Source organism: Phaenicophaeus curvirostris, chromosome 29, assembly GCF_032191515.1.
Source record: "Phaenicophaeus curvirostris isolate KB17595 chromosome 29, BPBGC_Pcur_1.0, whole genome shotgun sequence".
Lineage (NCBI taxonomy): Eukaryota > Metazoa > Chordata > Aves > Cuculiformes > Cuculidae > Phaenicophaeus > Phaenicophaeus curvirostris.
The window spans coordinates 4048924-4068695 of record NC_091420.1 but is presented as its reverse complement, the minus strand read 5'-3'; the positions used below and the strand labels follow the sequence as shown (position 1 = coordinate 4068695).

The 19772-nt window shown below is 62.3% G+C and overlaps 2 protein-coding genes across 2 annotated transcripts; one reads left to right on the top strand and one right to left on the bottom strand.

Moving 5' to 3' along the window:
- Positions 1 to 787: 787 nt before the first annotated feature.
- Positions 788 to 3414, bottom strand: PSMB4 (proteasome 20S subunit beta 4). Its single transcript, XM_069878365.1, has 7 exons — positions 3256 to 3414; positions 2591 to 2797; positions 2148 to 2294; positions 1918 to 1999; positions 1710 to 1826; positions 1266 to 1354; positions 788 to 914 (listed from the first exon to the last, which is right to left on the bottom strand). The coding sequence occupies exons 1-7, from the start codon at positions 3381 to 3383 to the stop codon at positions 902 to 904; spliced, it is 783 nt and encodes a 260-aa protein (XP_069734466.1). The 5' UTR covers positions 3384 to 3414; the 3' UTR covers positions 788 to 901.
- A 5655-nt stretch (positions 3415 to 9069) lies between these two features.
- On the top strand, positions 9070 to 18452 carry CGN (cingulin). The gene is made up of 20 exons (XM_069878924.1): positions 9070 to 10106; positions 10234 to 10337; positions 10454 to 10523; positions 10692 to 10781; positions 11078 to 11229; positions 11458 to 11599; positions 11680 to 11892; positions 12213 to 12361; positions 12611 to 12752; positions 12838 to 13038; positions 13132 to 13338; positions 13422 to 13679; positions 14152 to 14322; positions 14412 to 14573; positions 15024 to 15113; positions 16259 to 16342; positions 17343 to 17461; positions 17544 to 17652; positions 17765 to 17928; positions 18004 to 18452. The coding sequence occupies exons 1-20, from the start codon at positions 9111 to 9113 to the stop codon at positions 18143 to 18145; spliced, it is 3765 nt and encodes a 1254-aa protein (XP_069735025.1). The 5' UTR covers positions 9070 to 9110; the 3' UTR covers positions 18146 to 18452.
- Positions 18453 to 19772: the final 1320 nt, after the last annotated feature.

Genomic DNA, 19772 nt, shown 5'->3' with positions numbered 1-19772 from the left:
GCCCTTCTGTCCCCTTTCCACAGCCCCCATGTCCCCTTAGGGTCAGTGGAGCAGCTGCTTCTGCTGGGAATCGTCTCCCCCTCCACGGCCTGCATTTGCTGTTTCTCTTGGTAGTGTAAATATGGATTCACTTCAAGGTCAATAGCTGCCCAGCTCAGACCTGGTGGAGGCAGCTGTGGTTGGCAGGGAGCTGTGGGATCATCCTGGGTTTCTGGAGCCCCAGAAAGGCCAAGGGAGGCTTTGGAGGCAGCATTTGTGGTTGCCTGTATTACGGCAGACGTGGTCTGTGCTGCTTAACCCCCCGGATCCGTGAGCTCCTGGTGGCACGATGTGGTGGAATTTCCTTTCTGAGAAGCGGCTCATGTATTTCAACTGCAGAGTGAGCAAAGGGGACCCAGCCAAACAATCCCACATCTGCCTCGGCAAATGTCCCCACTGCCGCATCTGGGCTGCTTTGTGCCACAACCCAGACCCTTACCCAAACGCAGCCAGCGCAGCCCTGGTCCCCCCAGCAGATCAGGGACCACGGGTGCCAGGTGGAGGTGGCTGGGAGCACCACAGAGCCTACAGCTCTGCCAACACGTGATCCTGACCCGTGCAAGGGGTGGGAGGAGGATGCTGTGCGCAGCCTGGGCCTGGGGAACAACACAGCTGTTCCTGCTCTCCTCCAGCAAAAATCAGGACTGGGAGCCATGCTGCCCTTCAGGCCTGTAACAGAGAGCCTTCCCCAAGCCAGTATTTCTGGAACACCCCACGCCTTCCCTCCCAGCCACAGCACAAACACGGCCTTGGTGTAACAGGTTTATTTCTTTCCAAAACAAGTCAGATGGGAGCTCCAAAATGAGCAACAGAATTACAGTGAAGTAACGAGGGCCCAACTGCCAGGAGCCGCTCCTCAGAGTCATGCGAAGCCACTGGGGGAAGAAAGTAAGTTTGAAAAGTCAGGATAACGCACAACATCCACGCTAACCCGACCAGCGATTCTGCTTTCATTCAGTGCCGCCGCTCAGCACCGTCTGCGGCGAGGCAGCTCAAAGGCAGCAAAGGTGGCGGCACAGCCACAAAGAGCCTTCCCATGCCAGGAGGTCGCACCAGCGCCTCCAAAGGAGAGCGGGACCCAGGGCTCCCGGAACGCGAAGAAGGGATCCAGGAGACTCCTACTGCCTGTGTTGACTCCGCATTTCCCAGCCCTTCCAACCACTTCACTTTGCACCCTCAGGACGTGCAAGGCTGTGAATGCATGGAGTGGGAGCTCCTGGCCTCACCTGACCAGGTGCGCAATCTCCCAGTTGGCTTCCAGCGTCAGCGGCCCCTCCACCTCCACGCCCTTCTCCGTGGCGATGGCGATTTCATACTGAGGAGAGAAAACACAGGAAGCCCTCAGCAAAGCCCGACATCATACCTGAGGAAGCTCCCATCAATCAGCCAGCAACAGCAGCTGCCAGAAAGGGGCTTTGCAGTCAAGACAGCAGCAGCAAACAGAAACGCTTCCAAGACCACAGCCTCGGGACGCTGCAGTGCCGGGAGGAGAATCCCCGGCTCCAGGAAGAAGCCAGGGGTGAGCATCGCTCAGGCTCAAGTGGCTCTTCCAAGGCTGCGGGACATGAGTGCGGAGTGGCTGCGGAGGACCCCATGAGTTCCGCAAGGTTTTCTGAACTCCAAGATGGGCCGGGAGCTCCCGTCACAGGATGCTGACGCTGGGCTCTTACCCTGTTGAAGGATCGAGCATCTCTGTAATACAAAATTTTCATGCATCGCTCGATCAGGTCACGGGCCTCCTCCTGTGTCAGGTTGGGCTTCTTCTCCAGGACCTCCCTCATCAGTGGCTACGGAAATGAGAAAGAAAACCCCACAGCTCGGCAGCGCCGTCACCCAGCGCCAAGGCCACTTCAGCAGTGGAGCAAGCGCGGACCCTACCTGCGCCAGGAAAGCTCCATATCCCGTAGCCACTGTTGGGGCTTCGTAGGCGACGCCGAGCATGTCCACATAACCCAGGAAGCTACCGGGACAGAGCTGTGAGTGCGGTGGCAGCACCAGCAGGGAGGGTGCCGGCTATGGAGCGCCCTCACCCAGCTGGAGACCTCTGCTGTGCCGTGAGGAGCAGCCGCAGGGAAGGACATGCAGGGACCACCACACCGCTCACTCACCTCTCGCCGTTGTAGCAGCCTCCGACGACGACAGTGTTCCAGAGTGGATTTATCTTGCACCTCCGGTTGTACATGACTCTGGTCAGCCAGGAATGGATGGCTTTTGGGCTGTAGCTGTGACCATCTCCCAGCAGCTCCTCGTCGATTCTGATTTAGATAAAATAAGTTTCTCCCAGCTGGGAAAAGCCAGAAACCACACAGATAAGAGAGCAGCAGCCCCGCTCCAGCAAGACCACGCAGCCTCCCGCAAGCTCCGTTTCCAAACACAAGGAGAATTAGACACAAAAAGAACAGGGACAGCTTCCCCCCAGCACATTTGGAAAAGACAGGGACTGCATTCTGTCCCTGCCCAGCAAATGGATCCAGTGACATCCCTGTCATTTGAGGACTGGGAAGAGAGAGCAGCTCAGCAGGAACCCTAGCATGGCCACAGTAGGACTTACACCATCTGGTCAATGATCTGCTTGAGGTACTGGAAGTCAGCGTAGTCACCAGATGCTCCCAGCATAGTGGTGTCGTTCACCTTCAGGAGCCGGGAGATGTTGCGGAAGCGGGCAAGGAAGCCATAGGAGCCCATCATGTCAGCGGCGATGATCACCCCCCCATCGAACTTCACTCCCAGCACTGAGGTGCCGGTCACCATCGGGCTCCTGCAGACCCCAGCATCAGTGCTGCCCCAGCCTAGCCAGGCCGTAAGCCCCCAGACATGCTTGCACTTTCCCTCAGCCCCATTCATCCTGTCCCATCCCCCCCAGCCCTATTTTTCCAACCCTAGGCCCTATTTCTCCCTCCCAGGCCCCATTTCTCCCATCCCAGCTCCCCAAGCCCCATTTCTCCCCTTCAAGCCCCCATTTCTTTCACCCCAGACTCTACTTCTTCCTCCAGACCCCCTTTCTCCCATCCCAGCTCCCCAAGACCCCATTTCTGCCGAAGACCCCCCTAAGCCCTATCTCCTACCCCTAAGACCCAAATTCTCCCACCCAGACCCTCCCAAGCCCCGTTTCCCCCCCACCCCAAGACCCAAATTCTCCCCCTAAAACACCCCCAACACCAATTCTCCCCCTCAAGACTCCAAATCTCCAGCCCAGCCCCATTTCCCCCGCCTCACAGCGTGCGGGCGCGGGGCAGGGCCCCGGTGGCGGGGCTGGGCCCTATCCCTCCGGGGATGTACGTTTCCCCCGGGGCCGGGCCCCCGGCCCAGAACGGCGGCGGCGGCCGCGCTCCCCACACCTCCATCTTAGTCACTGCGAGGCCCGCGCTGCGCAGGCGCGGCGGAAGCGCGGTCCCTGCCGGCCGCCGTAGGCCGTGGGGTTGTGGCGCCATGTTGGGTGTGGCCAAGGCCGGGCCGGGAGGCCGGGCGCCATCTTGTGCGTGGCGAAACTCTCGCTGCCGGCTCTATGCCTGAAGGAGTAAGAGCGGCGGGGCGGCGAGAGGGACGGGCCGAGGGGCGGGCAGGGCGTTTCGAGGCCCTGAAGCCTCCGCCGCCAGCTCCGCGGCGCCCTCCCCAAGATGGCGGCGCGACGGGCGCGTCACGTGACCGCAACTCATTGGGCGGGGCGCTACCGGGGACGGGGCGTTGCTGTGGGCGTGGCTCTGATTGGCTCGTCGCGCCCCCTGGGCGGGGCTTATCCCGGCGCCGGCCAATGGGCGTGTCGGGGGCGTGGCCTGCGCGAAGGTAACAGGTTGCGGTGGGAGCAGCGGGAGCGGCCGGAGCGGTGAGTGCGGGGCAATAGGGGGCGATGGCCAAGGGGGTGCTCTGCCCCATAGCAGGGTCCATAGGGGCGGCAGGGGTCATGGGGCACTAGGGAGTGATGGCCAAGGGGGTGCTCTGCCCCATAGCAAAGCCCATAGGGGCTGCAGGAGCCATAGGGAAATAGGGACTATTGATTCAAGGGGTGTCCTGCCCCATAGCAGAGCCCGTAGGGGATGGGGCCACGGGAGCTGCTGGCTTGGGGGGTGCCCTGTCCTGTAGCAGAGCCCATGGGGGCTGCAGGAGCCATGGGGCAGTAGGGGCTGATGGTTCAGGGAGTGCCCTGCTCCATGGCGGAGCCCGCAGGGGCTGGGTCCATAGGTGTTGTCCTCCCTGGGGCGTTCCCTGCCCTGGGGCGGAATCTATAGGTGCAGGTCTGTAGAGCCTTCCCTTTGTGCGTGAACCGTGCCCTAGAGACAATCCTGTGGGGCTGGCGTGATCCTTGGCCTTGGTGCGTGCTCCCCCATAGGAGCCCACATAAGGCCTCTTCTCCCTGTGGGTCGCTCACCCTATAGCACATCCTACAGGGCCCACCGGCTGCTCCCAGGTGAGAGACCTGGTGGTCCCCATTCTCCCGGCTCCCATCCATCGCGGATGCCCGATAGCCCCTATGGGGCTGCCTTTCCCTGCCCTGTGGGGACCCTTCCATATGGGACCCGCGTTTCACTATGGAAGCTGCGCCTGCAGGTGAATCGAGGAGGGGTCCCGTGCAGGGATCTTATAGCATCCATAGGATCCCTTCACTGGGGCACTGGCTGCTGCCCTCGACGGGTCCCCCTCGTTAGCGGGGAGGTCATCGACCTCTTCCCTGTCTCCTTCTCCTTCTCTCATCGACCCCTTCCCTCTTCCCGGAGCTGCAAAGAGCCCTTGGGGTGGGGGACAGCTTCCCAGGGCATGGAAGTGCTGGAAATGCCGTGGCTCCTGAAACTTTAATGCGGGAGCTGCCCTACTTCGCGGGGCTCACGGGACTGCGTTCATAGCGGCCACTTGAAACAAGAAAGGAAAATCTGAGGCTCGGGTGCCATCCCTGGAATCATTCCCTGCCTCCGGACTCCCTATGCCCCAAAGTCCGGATGCACACTCCCTGTGTCCCATCATCCACCTGCCACCCAAGGGTTTGCCGAGGTGTTTGCGGCTCGCTCCAGGCTGGCTTTGCTTGCTCCAAGCTGGTTTTCCTCTCCCACCACTCCCAGCCCAGCGGGTTTGGAGGCAGGCTGGGTTTCCATCTCCATCCCTGGATGCAGAGGCAGGGAGCCCCTCACCTGCTGCATCCTGGCTGCGGTGCTCCGAGCGTCCCCCCCCTGTCCGCGGCAGCTTTGAGAAGCGGGAGCTGCAGCGTCCACAGGCGCCATGGGGATAAGGATGAGGATTTAGGGTGAAACCGGAGCACCCGAGCCCTGCAGCGCCATGCACAGATCCCTAGGGCTCACTCCCTGCCTGTATCCCCCAGGGCATGTTTATCCCCACGAGCTCGTGCATCAGAATTATTCTGGTTTCAAAGGCTTGGCTTGCTTGGAAGACAGTAAAATGATCTGGTCGGTGCCATGGTGAACATCACGGCGTGGGCTATACCACGTGTTGGCCTCGGGGTGCCCTTGATGTGAATGGGGAGCGTGGTTTGGTTACGGGTCTGAGCCCACAGGTCCCGCGGGAGGGGACGCATTGAGATTTCTGTTTCTGAAGGCCTGAGAAAGGCAGGAACGGGATTTTCCAGTATCTGGTTTAATGATTAACCCAAGGGCTCTGCCAGCGGCTGGGTTGGGATGGGAAGGAATTTGGTTCTTATCAGCTCCAGCAGGAGCCTCGGGGGCCATCACCTGCTGAGTGACACTTATCCCTGTGGATGTCCCTCTTCTAGCCCCAATTCCAGCTCCTTGGACGTCTCTCTTCCAGCTCCCCAGACATCCCTGGACGCCCCTCTTCCAGCCCCCTGGACATCCCTCTTCCAGCCCTGGGAGCGATGCCAGCATCCCAGTGTCACGCCGAGCTCATCCCCACTGCGTGATGCAGGCGCAGGTGCCCTGGTTTCGGGTCCCTCCGACCCGGTTGCTGGTGCCCGGCTCACATGTTTGGCCAGGGATTTATTGCGGTTTTGGGCTCCGGTGTTTGCGGGAGAGCAGGACTAGCCAGTCTGTGCCGGTGTCAGTGATGGGCAGGGCGTGGGTGTTCCCTGCACCTGGAATCAGCCGTGGACTTTGGCCCCGAGCGAAACCAGGGCTGGGTACGCGTGTGGTTGAGCAACCGGCGCTGCAGGCGGGGCAGAGATCTGGCGAACCTGCGGTGGGAATTGCCCCAACCCTGCAGGAGCCAAAACCCAGGGGACAGCGGAGAGATGCCAGGTCGGTCACCTCTGCTGGCCCCTTCCCGCGATGTCCACCAAGTGCTTTGGGATAACCCCGCAGCTCCCTGTGCTCAGGTGGTGCAGCAGCCACGCAACCCAACCTGCTTGGTTTGGAATGACGTGGCTCGGCGATGGGATCCAGCTTCACCGCAGCACGGTGCCGGCTCGTCACAGTGTGCCGTGCGCTCAGATTACCTGCCCGACCTGGGATGAGGCTCAGCCTGACCCGGCAGCCGTCACCTTTCCCACCTGGGTGACTTTGGCGCTGGAAGGGAGCAGGGAGCCACGATGAGCTGCGGTGGCACAGAGCCCTGCGCAATATCGGAGCCGTTTCCAGCACCGCCTGCAGATTGCAAAACAACTTTCTGGGTTAACGTCCTGGGCACAAAGGGCTCATTGTGCCGCTGGCCACCCGCCATCCCCAGCAGCACGATGCCAGAGGTGCGTGACTGCCAGTGAGAGCCCTCTCCTGCCAGTTCTCCCGATGGTTCCCTGCCCGTTCCGCCAGCTCCGCTCCCACTTTGGCCATGTGCGGGACCCCATGGATCCCCCTCAACTGCTGCGCCCCAGAGGGCTGAGGTGTGGGGAGCGCAGCGCATGCCCCAAGGCCAACACCTGCCTATTTTTAGCCCCGATTCTCCATCCCTCCCGCTTCCAGGCTCCTTCCCTGTGGTTTCCACTGGAATCCCCTCCCGGGGCCGTGTTTCCAGCGTGGGGCTGGGTGTTGCTCTCCCACACAGGAATGCAATCCAGCTCCAGCTCTTTATCTGCAAGCTGGAGCCCTTCCAGGAGCAGGGTGGCATTCCTGGCATTACTGGTCAGCCTGGCTCACCTGCCTCCTCCTGGCTCCCCAAATGCTCGGCTCCTGCTGCCAGAGCCCCTGGGAGCAAAGCATCTCGAGCCGGAGCTCCTTTGGAAAGAGCAAACCCTCCTCTTCCCAGTCCAGTTGGGATGGAGCCCAGTGACATCCCCACCCACATCTGACCCCCACTGTTATCCGCCTCCTGCTTCCCACTTGTGCCAGGGCGGAGGTGGCAGCGCTGACACGGCTGGTGCTTTGCTGGCAATGCCAGGGGAGGATGCTGCGATGCCGCACCACCCTTTGCCATCCATCCAAAGGTTTTCCCAAGGCGGGAGCTGCGCTCAGGGCTCACGGTTTCCACCCTGATAAGCCAAGCCCTCTCCCCGCCCTGTTGCCGGCCACGCTTTGGACACTGGCAGCATTAAAAGTTCCGGATCGTGCTGCTGAGGCTGGTTCCCGCTCCTCCCTTCGCTGCTGCAGGTTGGTGGCTTCCCTGTTCCCCCATCCCTGTGACGTTCGGACAGACAGGACTGATAGGATTTGCTGCAGGGACTCTCGCTGCAGGCGCTGGGCTCTGGCTGTGTTTATCCCGGCTGGTGTCCGTCGCTGATCTCATTAGCGGATGCCGCGCGAAGATAATGAGCTCAGGAGACGAGGGCTCTTCTCCCATCCCTGCGCCGGCTCCTTTACCTCCAGAATGGATGCCTAGTCCCTCTCCGCCTGCTGCCTGCGGCTCCCGGTCACTGCCTGCACCGTGGGGTCTGGGCAGGCATGAGGGAGACCCAAAGGGCTTGTTGGTGTTCCGGGAAAACGGAGGAGCCAGCACTGCTGGGTTTAGCCAGGGAACGGGAGCAGACGGTGGCAGCGGGGAGCTGGCAGGACGGGGGAAGCAAACGGCTCATCCTTCCTGGCACTGCCTGGTGGGTCTGCATGGCACCCGCTCCTGCGTCCGGCCCGTGCTGCTGCTCCGGGCTCCGCATCCCTGGTGCCTGCTATCGTGCTGCAGCAAGCCGGGTCCTACGGCAGCAGCTTCTTCCCCGAGGTGGGCACAGGAGGAGATGTGGGCTCAGGGCTGACGTGAGGACATGGGACAGCCCAGCTGTGGTAGGCATCCTGCTGCCCCATCTGCATCCGTGCTCCATCCCTGCCTGCTCCCCACTCCAGTCTAGGGCAGCCTGGGTGGCAATGTCTGTCCCTGGGCTAAAAACCAAAGGCGTGGAATTTTGGGGTTGCTTTCCCATTTTTCTCCATGCATGGGCTGTATTTGCGTGCCCCCTGCCCACCTCAGGGTCCCCTCTCATCCCAGGGTCCCCTGGGGACGTGACTGCAAGCGCTCGGCACCTCGCATTGCTCCCAGCATCCCATTTTTTTACAGCAGAGTAAGGGGCTGCTGCTGCTCCCGCTGCGCTGGCAGGGTGAGAACGTGGGGTTTGGGGGCTGCTCTGGGGCTTCTCCATCACTGAGCACCCCCGGTGCCTGGAGGAGAGCTCGCCTTAAGTGTCCCTGCGTTGCCCTGGGTGCTGCTGTGGCCGTGGGGGAGGTTCCGTCATGCTGTTCCCAATATGTCACTGCTCATTTCTGTCCCATCCCTGCGGAACGCAGGCGGCTGCCCCGGCTGCGGGGACTGCGGGTGCCGGGGCGATGCTGAGGGATGCTGGCTCTGGCTGCAGCATGGCTGCGGCGTTCCGCAGGCACTGGGAGCAGAGCCCAACTGCGGAGCTCGGCTGGGATCTCTGCCTCCTCTCTGCATCCCTGGGGTCCAGCTCCCAAGGCAAAGCAGCAGGAGAGGCGGTGAGGGTCCGGCTGCTGAGGCGGGATGTGGGGGTTTGCTCTCCCCCTCTGGAGCAGCCAAGCGATGCCGGTGCTGGCACAGCGAACCTCATCCCTGTCCCGTCCTGGGGATGCTGCAGCGCTGGCACCACTGTCCCCCGGTGCTGATCCTTGTGGCCGAGCACTGCCACACTCTTTCCGAGTGCCGTCTCCGAGCCCAGGGTGACTCTGATTCCTCTCTTTGCCCCCCTAAGACCGCGGTGCTCAGCCCCAGGGATGGAGTGACCAGAAAGCGTGGCAATGACGGAGAAGCAGAACCCCGTGGACTACGGCGTCCAGATCCGCTTCATCAAAGACCTGGAGGAGCCCCGGCGGCCCCCGAAGCACCGCGGCAAGCCCGGCTCCTACGGGGTGGCGGTGCGGGTACAGGGCATCGCCGGGCAGCCCTTTGTCGTCCTCAACAGCGGCGAGAAGGGCGGCGACTCCTTCGGGGTGCAGATCAAGAGCGAGGGCTCCTACCCCAACCCTGCAGCTGGCCCTCGGCCGTCCGGCTCTGTCAGCTCTGACTCGGACCTGCCAGAAAACCCTTACGCCGGACGGCAGCCCCGGCACGGCTCATCCTACAGCACCTCGGATGAGGAGGCGAGCAGCGGCGTGGTGACCTCCCGGCATGAGCCCAAACTTTCCTCAGGCACACGGCCGCTCGGTGAGGAGCTGCGAAGGTTTCAGTCCCATGGGGATCTGCTCGGTGCCACCGCGGACGAGTCCTTTGCCGCTGGTGCTCCTTGGGCAAATGGTAGCCAGCAGCACCGGACTCTGCCCAGCGGCAAAAGCAGCAGCTTGATGGACATCACGCTGGAGCGGAGCAAAGCCGCTGGCTTGAGGGCCGTGGCCAAGGTCACCTCCTCAGATACAGAGGCCGTGGTGAGCACTGGTGACGTGGACACCAAACCGCTATCCTCGGTGGATTCACTCATCAGCAAGTTCAATGGGAAGGTGCAGCAGCGCGGGCGAGCGGCCAGGAGGGGCCGGATGCCCTCGGAGGAGAGGAAACGCTCACAGAGCCTGGACGGCCATGTCTCCCACCGTGATGCGCCAGATGCTGGCGAGCTGAGCAGTGCTCAGCGCCGGGCCAGCGGCATTCATCCCCGGCCCATGGTGCCCGCCGGCAGCCTGAGCCGCCCACGCGGAGCCGTAGGGACGGAGGAGCAGGGCACAAGGAGCCAGCGGGCAACACGGGGCATGGAGGAACCAGTGGCCCAGCAGCTGCAAAGCAAAGCCCGGGCAGAGCTGCAGGTACCAGGGCTGCATCCTGCAATGATCACAAGCTCCATAACTGGAGTGGCACCTGCACCGGCACCACGGTGAGTGATTGGGGGGGATTCATGTCCTTGCTGGAGCTGAGCCTTTGTATCCTTCACAGCAGCTCAAATCCACCCCGGACCTGCTGCGGGACCAGCGGGAGGTCACCCAGCCTGGCAGCAGTGAGCACCCCAAGGAGCTCATCTACAGCATCCTGAAAGAGGGGTGAGCCCCCCACGGCCCCCTGAGCCCTCCCGAGGCCCCCATCACTCCCAGCCCCTTTCCTGGCTCCTGCTCCGTCCCCTCATTCCCAACCGCTTCCTCCGGCTCTGACCCCACAGGAGCAGCGAGAGCGAAATTGCCCTGAAGAGGAAAACCGCCCAGCTGCTGGAGAAGATGCAGGAGTTGGCGGTGAGTCCTGGCTGGCCTGGGGCTGCTCCTTCCCCAAGCCCCCCAGGGGCTGCTGCCTGCCTGGCCCTGTGTCCTGCAATGCCGAGGTGGCACGTGGCTGAGCACCAAGCTGTGACGCGGGGCCTTGCGGTGCCTGACTCCCCCCAGTGAGCCCAGGGGTCTCTCCAGGGGCCCAAGGACGCGTGTTCCCTGCCGCAGCACAGGGAGCTGGCCCAGAAGGTGGAGGAGCTGCAGGAGAAGCTCGACAAGGAGACCAAGGTGAAGCCTGGCGGAAGGTTGGGAGACACAGGGGGACGCGGGGTCACTGTTGACATCCCTGGGAGGGGGGAAGCGCAACGGGTCCCTGCTTGGAGCCCCTTTCCCTGAGGCTCAGGTGCCAAAGTGAGACCAAACCTTCTCTTGAGCCGATCTACAACGCACCAGAGAGTTTTGGGGCTACTGGGATGCAGCCGCCCTTGCCGTCCCCTCCAGAGCTGGGAAAAGGGGACAGTGAGTGTGGCTGCCATTGCTCTGCCCCAAGGAGAGGATGTAACCAGTGTCCCCTGTCCCCACAGCTCCGCCAGAAGCTGGAGCTGCCCAGGGAGCCAGCGAGGGGTGGTTTGGCTCGGGCGCTGGAGTCGCAGCTGCACGAGGCCGAGGAGGAGAGCGAGCGGCTGCGGGCAGCCCTGGAGAAGAAAAACCAGGAGCTGCAGAGAAGTTTGCAGGAGTGAGAAGCTGCACTGGGAACGTGTGGGGCTGGGGATGTTTGGTGCTCCGTGGTGTGGGGATGGGGATGGGGATGGGGCAGCACAGGCTGGGTGGCTGTCACCCCACTGTCCCCAACCCCTGTGCCGGGATGTGGGTGCTGACAGGTGGGTGCGTGGGGTGGGTGGCTGTCACCCTGCTGTCCCCATGCCCCTTGTCACGCCGTGGCTGTCCCTGTCCTGCCCTGCAGGCTGAGCGAGGTGAAAACGGCCAAGGAGCAGGCAGAGGCCCGGCTGGGCGACTGCGAGGAGCGGCTGCTGGCCGTGCACCGGGAGCTTGACCGCCTGCGTGAGGGCTCCGGCACGTCCCCGGATGCTGAAGCCTTGTACAAGGTACGGTGCCAGTCACTCTGGGGCATGAGCATCCCCTCCCCGTGTCACCTCACTGCTACTGAGCCTGCTGTCCCCTTCAGGAGCTGCTGGAGACCAGGGAGGAGCTGGAGGAGGCCCTGAGCTCCAAGCAGCGGCAGGAGGAGCAGCTGCGGCTGCGGGAGCGGGAGCTGACGGCACTGAAGGGAGCCCTCAAGGAGGAGGTGGCCAGCCACGACAAGGAGCTCGACCGCATGCGGCAGCAGTACCAGAGCGACATGGATGAGCTGCGGCACAGCATGGAGGGCATCACACAGGTCTGGTCATGCTGGGGGCTGCTGGGCAGCACTGGGGGCCATTGGCTTGGGGAAGGTCTTGGCTTGGAGTCAGCATCCTTCGTTCCCCCTCTGAATGGTCCTGAGCTGGAAATGGGGCTCATGTCCTGCCCCAAACTCACCCTATCGGAGCATCCTTTTACCCTGGCTCTTGCCGGGTTGCAGGGGGTGAGTGGAGCCAGTTTCCAGAGGTGATGGGGGTCCGTGTGTGGGTTCCCTGGGCTGGTTTGAGGAGGATTAACTGGGTCAGGACCTCAGCATCCTTGGAGCATCCTGTGGGGAAACTCAGTGCTTCTGTCCAGGATCAGGCCAACCTGGAGTCAGAGAGGCAGAAGATCAACACCGTGGTGAGGAACCTGCAGCGGGAGCTGGAGGAGAGCGCGGAGGAAACAGGGCATTGGCGGGACATGTTCCAGAAGAACAAGGATGAGCTCCGCACCACCAAGCAGGAGTAAGTGCTGGAGCACAAGCGGCTTTCATGGAGGTCCAGCCGCTCGTGACCACCCAGCACCTCTGTCCAAACCCTGTTAAAATGGGGTGGCAGCTGCAACGGGGATGGTTCTCCTCCCTGGGCACACAGGAAGGCGATGGCTAAGCTGGGTGCCACTCTCCAAGCATGCTGGGACTTGGAGCATGGTTGTGGGACACATGTTGAGGACACAGGGGTGGGTTTGCGTGGCCTCATCCTGCCCCTCTCCAGGCTGCTGCAGTTGAAGCTGGAGCGGGAGGAGTTTGAGGAAGAGCTGCGGGAGCTGCGGGAACGCTTTGCAGCTGCCAAGGAGGAGGTGGACCAGGCACGGAGCAGCACGGTGGACCTTGGCAAGCTGGAGACACTCAGGAAGGTGGGAGTCAAGGGAAGAGGCGCATGCAATGCAGGGGACCATGTCCAGCGCCAAGGGCCCCTGACCCCCTGCCCCCTCCATCCAGGAGCTGCAGGAAGCACAGGAGGTGCAGCAGGAGCTGGCGGCAGAGAAGCAGAGGCAGGAGGAGCTGCTGCGGCAGCAGGAGCGGGAGCTGGTGGCACTGAAGGGCACCATGCGGGAGGAGGCATCCAGCCGCGATGGGGAGCTGGAGCGGTGTCGCCGGGACCTGCAGCAGCTTCAGGAGGAGCGGGATGAGGCCACCAAGGTGCGTGGGGACCAGGGGTAGGGGTTTGCCTCCGCCCAGCCATTCCCAGGGGTTCAAGTCCCACATCCATCCCATGCCGGGGCTGCGTTGCAGGCAAAGGCTTCCCTGGAGAGCGCATGGGAGGCATCAGAGCAGGCGAGGAAGGCGGTGGAGTCCAGCCTGAAGGAGGTGCAGGAGCAGAACGACGACTTGAGGAGGAAGGTCCTCGGGTTGGAGACACACCTGAAGGAGTACGAGCGCCTGGGCGAGAACTGGGAGGGCTCCCAGGCACGGCTGAAGGAGAAAGTCACCAGACTGGAGGTACGGGGCCTGCGGCCATTCCTGAGCCATGCTGCGCCGTGCCCTGTCCGCGGGAAGGAATTTGAAGAGCCCCATCTTCGCAGGCAGAGCGCAGGCAGGTGGAGGAGTCACTGGGCGAAGCCACGGAGCGGGAGCAGGAGCTGCTGATGGCCAAGCGGGCACTGGAGACCCGCCTGGAGGAGACACAGCGGAGCCTGGTCCGTCTGACTCAGGAGCACCAGGAGCTGAGTGTATCCTACCAGGATGAGCAGCGGCAGAAGGAGCAGCTCAGGCGTGCCAAGAACGACCTGGAGGAGCAGAAACGCCTGCTTGATCGCACCACGGAGAAGCTGAACAAAGAGGTTGAGGCGCCTAGGGGGTCTCTGGGGCTGCTTATACCCCCTGGACCCCATCCCATGGGGCAGTGTGTGCCGTTACACCCAGTCGTTGTGCCACGGCATGGAGATCTCCCCTTGCTGGGTTAGGGGAGGGATCTGGGACTTTGGGTATGAATCTGTGGAGCCAGTTGGGACTGATCCTTCCCTGATGTCCCAGGAGGCTACATAGAATCCTGCTGTCCCTGGGGATTGGCGTTCCCTGGTGTCCCAGGGCCATGTTGTCCCCAAGTGGCTCCCGCAAGAGCCTGGTGCCTGCTTGCAGTCTGGGGTCCTCTAGGCAGCTCTGGCAGGGCTGGCAGCCCTCACCATGATGCTCCTGGAAATGTCCCCTCAGCCCCATGCCCACAGGCATCTTCTCCCACCGTGAGTCCCATCAGCTTGGGATGGGGAGCCCGGGCTGGTCCCCAGCTCCTGAGTCATCCCTGCTCTTTGGCAGCTGGAGCAGATGACAGCGGAGTCGCACAGCTCGCTGGCCGCGCTGAAGTCACAGCTGGAGGAATTCAAGGAGAAATCACGGAAGGAGATCACAGACTCCCAGAAACAAGCCAAGGATCGGGGTGCCGAGGTGGAGAAGATACAGCTCAACATGGGGCGGCTGCAGGACGAGGTGTGGCAAGGGCTGGCAGGTCGGGATCCCCTCGCCGTCCCTCCACGGGGCGCCCAGGGCCGCATCTCCTTGGGACACCTTTTCCGCAGGTCTCCCGGCTGAAGCAGGCACTGCAGGACAGCCAGGCGGAGCGGGAGAGCGCGCTGCTGGACAAGGAGGTGCTGCTGCAGCGCCTGCACAACCTCGAGCAGGAGATGGAGGCCAAGAGGCGCTCGCAGGATGACCGCTCACGGCATGTCAAGGCGCTGGAGGTGGGGAGTGCGGCGCCCCAAATCCGCTGGCCCTAATCCTGCAGTGCTGTGTGCTAACAGCAAGGGGCAGAGCTGGCCCAGGCATCCTCCATCCCACAGAGGAGTTACACAGCCCGGCATCGATGTCTGATATTCATATTTACTAATTGCTGGCACAGCCGGCTTTGTTTCGGCTCGACCCAGCGTTGCCCCACAGTTCAGCACACCGCGGGCTGTCCCTTTGCCGTGGGCATAGTGGGGGTCCCAGCAGCATTGAGGTGTCATCTCCCATCCAAGCATCTCCCTTGTGCCTACTGGCTGCATCGGAGCCCCCTGCGCTGGGCTGGAGGCGTTGATGGTGCAAAGCCCCTTCCCCAGCTCCTGGCTTCCTCAAGCCCCTCCAGCGCTGTCTCCCTCACCTGCGGGGCCCCCAAGGCTCGCACTGACCCTGCTGGTCCCTTCTGCACACAGGAGAAGTCCAAGCGCCTGGAGGTGGAGCTGGATGAGGAGAAGACCACAGTAGAACTGCTGACCGAGAGGGTCAACCGGAGCCGGGACCAGGTAGGATGGGCAACGCTGCCCCAAATCCAGCTGCTGCTGTGGCAGCACCACGCAGGTTTCGGCAAAACAGCGCTGGGTCACTGGGGTCTGTGGGTACTATTGGTCAGTGGAGCTCAAACCCCATTAATGAGTCATTAGCGAGCATCCCAGGCCTTCCATCGCTCCGAATGCAATCGAAGTGATGGTGTCTGCAAAGCCGGGTGGGGCGCGAAGGGGAATTATCACAGCTTGGCACAAGCGAACCCCAACAAATCCCTTGGGATTGCAGGGTGAGGTTGGTGTTTGTGCAGGAAGCTGGGGCGTAAATAATGCTGCTTGCCCGCCCAAGCCGCCCACTCCTTCCCTTTAAAGCAGGGCCAGCTGGGAGATCTGCAAGCGGGCGGCAGCCGTGCTGAGCCTCCTGGCATCCGGCAGAGCTGGGTTTTACTAGGATGGGTGGCTCCTCTAGTTGTAGCCCATTGCTTCCTGGCCCAACGGATTCCAGCCTAGGGCTCGGGAATGGGAATTCCCACCCCTCAGGCTCTCCCAGGCAATGGCCCCTGGCCCCCAGGGGCCAACGAGCCAGGACCAGAGGGTGCTTTTCCCATTTTCCCATCTGGGATCCGGAGGTGACCCCAGGGAAGCCTTTTCCGGTAAATCCTGGCACTGCTGGAAGCCACAGAGCAGGGATGGATGTGAAAACACAGCCAGACAGAGCTGCTTGAATAAAATTCAAGCCACTTTCTCCTATAACACCCCGTTTCCTTCACTTTAATGCGCAAAGCCACATATTTCACCTCAGTCAGCCCCAAAGAGGCCCCTGGGGTGGCTCTGGTTTTGCTCCGTTGTAGATCAAACCCATCCCAGCCATGCCCTGTGGTGCTGGGCAGAGCTGCAAGCACAGCGGGGTCCCCGAATCCCAGTTCAACTAGTTTAAACTGTGGAAAACCACAGCCCTTGTCTCCAGCCGCTTGCCAGAATTGTAGTGACTGATTTGGGAAGGAACCGAAATCGTCTTGTTGGGGGTTTTGGTGCCTCCGACACCGGCTGTTGGGTGCGCCAAGCGCACCAGCGCTCTGCCACCGTGGTGGCCCCGATCTCTTGCCCAGTGGACGCAGCAGCGAAGGACACAGCAAACCCAACCGATGCTGTGTCCTTGTGCTCAGATCGACCAGCTGCGGGCAGAGCTGCTGCAGGAACGCTCCAGCCGCCAGGACCTGGAGTGCGACAAGGTCTCTCTGGAGAGGCAGGTGAGGCTGAGCCGTGGGGGAGCCAGATCGATCCCGTGGCTCTGGGGCGGCTGTGGGGCAGCCGTGGGGACCCCTTGGCATGGGAGGGATGCAGGGCAAAGCCTCTTGGTGCAGCTGCGTAGCTCTCCTAGGAGAGATACCTGTTCCCAAGGAGCTTTTCCTGCTGTAAAACCATTCCACCTCCTCCTTCCTGCTCTAGATACGGCCCATCTCACCCTCCCCGTGCCCTGTGCCCCCTCCCCATGCCCTTTTCCCCCCTCCTCAAGCTCCATCCACCCTCCCCATGCTGCATCCTTGGACAGAGCATCCTTGGAGCCATCCAGCGTCTCCCCATGGGATGCCCCCTTTCCTCACGCTCCCCGCCAGCCTGCCTGGGCTTGCGCTCTGAGCCCTTCATTACCCAATCCTGAACTGGCTCATAATGAGCCAGGGGATGGAACTGAGCTCCCTGAGCTGTTCCTGTTGCCGGTGTGGAAAAACACAGGATCCCAACATGGTGGCACCCACTGTCACCACCTTGGGTGACGGTGAAAGAGAGCAGCTGGGTCCTGCGCTGCCCTCGGGGTGGAAGTGGATGGGTTTGGCCAACAAGAGCCAAGAGCAGAAGCTGAGGAGCTGGAGGGGGCGAGCATCATGGAGCCAGCATGGCTCTTGCACCCAGTGGTCCTTGGCACACCCATCACTGTCTCTGGCCTCGCCACGTGCCCTGGCGTTGCCAGCATGGCTAATTGCCCTAATTGCCATTACATAACCCAGCTCCTATGTCTCCTCCTTGGAAAAAGGTTCCTGGTCCCTGACTCACCGCCCGCGTTTACATAAGTGGCACTGAGCCTCTCCCACGCAGGAGCACCGCAGCCGGTGATGGCTCTGAGCACCAGTGACAGGGATGGCTCTGAGCACCACGGCCGGTGATGGTTCTGAGCACTGCAAGCTGGTGACAGGGAAGTTTCCAAGCACCTCAGCCAGTGATGGGATGGCTCTGGGGTTTCTCTCCCTGCAGAACAAGGAGCTGAAGAATCGGCTGGCCAGCTCAGAGGGGCTGCAGAAACCCAGCAGCAACGTCTCGCAACTGGAGGCGCGGCTGGAGGAGCTGCAGGACAAGCTGCAGGCGGAGGAGAGGTGCCGGCCACACAGACCCCCACCTTGGCCGCCATCGCCTGGCACCGGCCTGGCTTCTTCATCAGCTGTTGCTTCACCGCAGGGAGAAGAGTGTCCTGCTGTCCTCCAACCGCAAGCTGGAGAGGAAGGTGAAGGAGCTGACCATCCAGATCGACGATGAGCGGCAGCACGTCAATGACCAGAAGGACCAGGTGGGTGGGATTGGAGCCCTCGGAGACAGCGAGCAGAATCAGGACCCACCCTTGGGGGCTCGCCCTGCTCCGGCCATCCCCGTCCCATGGGATTTGTCCTCTCCGCCCACAGCTGAGCCTGAAGGTGAAGGCCTTGAAGCGCCAGGTGGATGAGGCAGAGGAAGAGATTGAGCGGCTGGAGGGCGCCCGCAAGAAGGCGCAGCGGGAGCTGGAGGAGCAGCACGAGCTCAACGAGCAGCTCCAGACCCGCATCAAGGCGCTGGAGAAGGAGGCTTGGTGGGAGACGCGGGGCTGGAGGGGGGTCCCAGCGCCGTCGCCAGGTGCATGCTGACCCCTCTTCTCCATCCCCAGGCGCAAAGCCGCCCGTGCAGCCGCCGACGCCTCCCTGCAAGACGCCCAGCTCAGCTCGGACGAGGAGTTTGACAGTGCCTACGGGCCCTCGTCCATCGCCTCGCTGCTCAACGAGGCCAACCTGCAGACCAGCTCCTGCTGATGCCTGTCTGTGCCGGCCCAGAGCGAGGAACCGGTCGCGGCTGCCGCTGCTCAATGCAAAAACTGTTCTCACTCCACCAGCGTGAAGGAGGGCGTCGCTCGAACCACGGCGTATGCGGAACCCCTGCCTGCTGCCTCCCATCTCCATCTCCACGTGGGCTTTGGGGTGCTTCATTGCTGGGGTCCCACCAGGACACCGTGGCTCTGGGGTCCGAGCCAGGGGATTGGGGTCCCCTGGGAGGGGCTGGTGGCCACCCTGGCTTATTTTTCTGGGTAGTCGCTGCTCCCCCAGCCTCCCTGAGTGGTTTCGATAAACCTGATTTCAATAAAAATGAAAACATTGCCAGGGCTGTGGCTCCTGGTCCGTGTGGGCCCAGCACACGGGGCTGCACAGCACTGGCTCCTGCCCAGCCTGGGGAGCACAGCTCCGCTGGATCTGGCCTGGAGATATATCCTTGTTATCGCTAATTAATGAGGATGGGAGACTTGCCAACTGCTAATTAGCGCAACAGCGTTGATTGGCAGGTGGTTGCTGCTGTTGCCCTCCGTGGCCTCGAGCCGCAGTGACGCCTGGGTCCCCACTCAGCATCATCCCTGCTGCCTCAGCCTCCCCTCCCGCACCCCTGCGATGCTTAACTGGGACGGCACCATCGGGGATGGACGTGGTCATGGCACCAGGGTCTCCCCTGTCCTCTCTCCGGTCAGTGCTGTCTGTGTTTGTGCCAGGCTCAGCATGCCCAGCACCTGGCCCTGCACCCACGGCGTCCCTGTTGTGGCTAAGCTGGGCCGGCACAACCGGTTCTGCCCTCAGCTCCTCCCGGACACGTATGTCGGAGCCAAGGTCAACCGCTGTCCCCACCCCGTGCCTCGGTTTCCCCTGCAGCTGCTCAGCCCAGTGAGGCTGTCAGTGCCCCACGTGTGTTGGTTTTCCCTGTGGGCACCGCAGCGGCCAGGGGTGCCCAGGGCAAGGAGGTGCCGTCTTCTGCTGCTGAGCGTGGCTGTGACTCGGCCCCGGTGACCGCACAGCGCTGGAGCGTGGCTGGGGCTCGGCCCTGATGACCGCACGATGCTGAAGCGTGGACCTGGCCGCAGGCTGAGGCCAGCTGAGCTCATCACACCGATATATGGCAACTGACCCTGGCAGCGTGGAGGCACCGGCACGCCCAGGCCAGCCAGGACAAGGACGCTCACCCTGGCACAGGCCCGCGTTCCGGCCGGCGGTGACCCTGGTGGAGGAGGAGCGGCCTTGGCGTAGGTTAGGACATCATGGCTCGGTTTGGTGCGCAGTGTTTCACCGCTCGGTGCTGCGGGGCAGGCCCTGGCTTGGTTTGCTAAGGCTTGGCGAGGGTTTGGCAGAGCTTGACTAGGGCCAGGCAGGGTTCACTGTCACCTTGCACAGCTTGGCACAGCTCTGGCACGGCTCTAACCACTCTGGCATGGCTCTGACTGGTACCCTGGACAAGATCACAGACAATCAATATGATTGGAAATCAAGTCGTTTATTAGCAAGCAAGCAAGCCTTTTGTACTTCTATGCTATCTTGTCTAGTGTTTATGTAATGCTTGGCTAAAGCCCAAAGTTTCCCCTAGTAGATTTGTATAAGTAATCTTGCACATCATAGAATCATA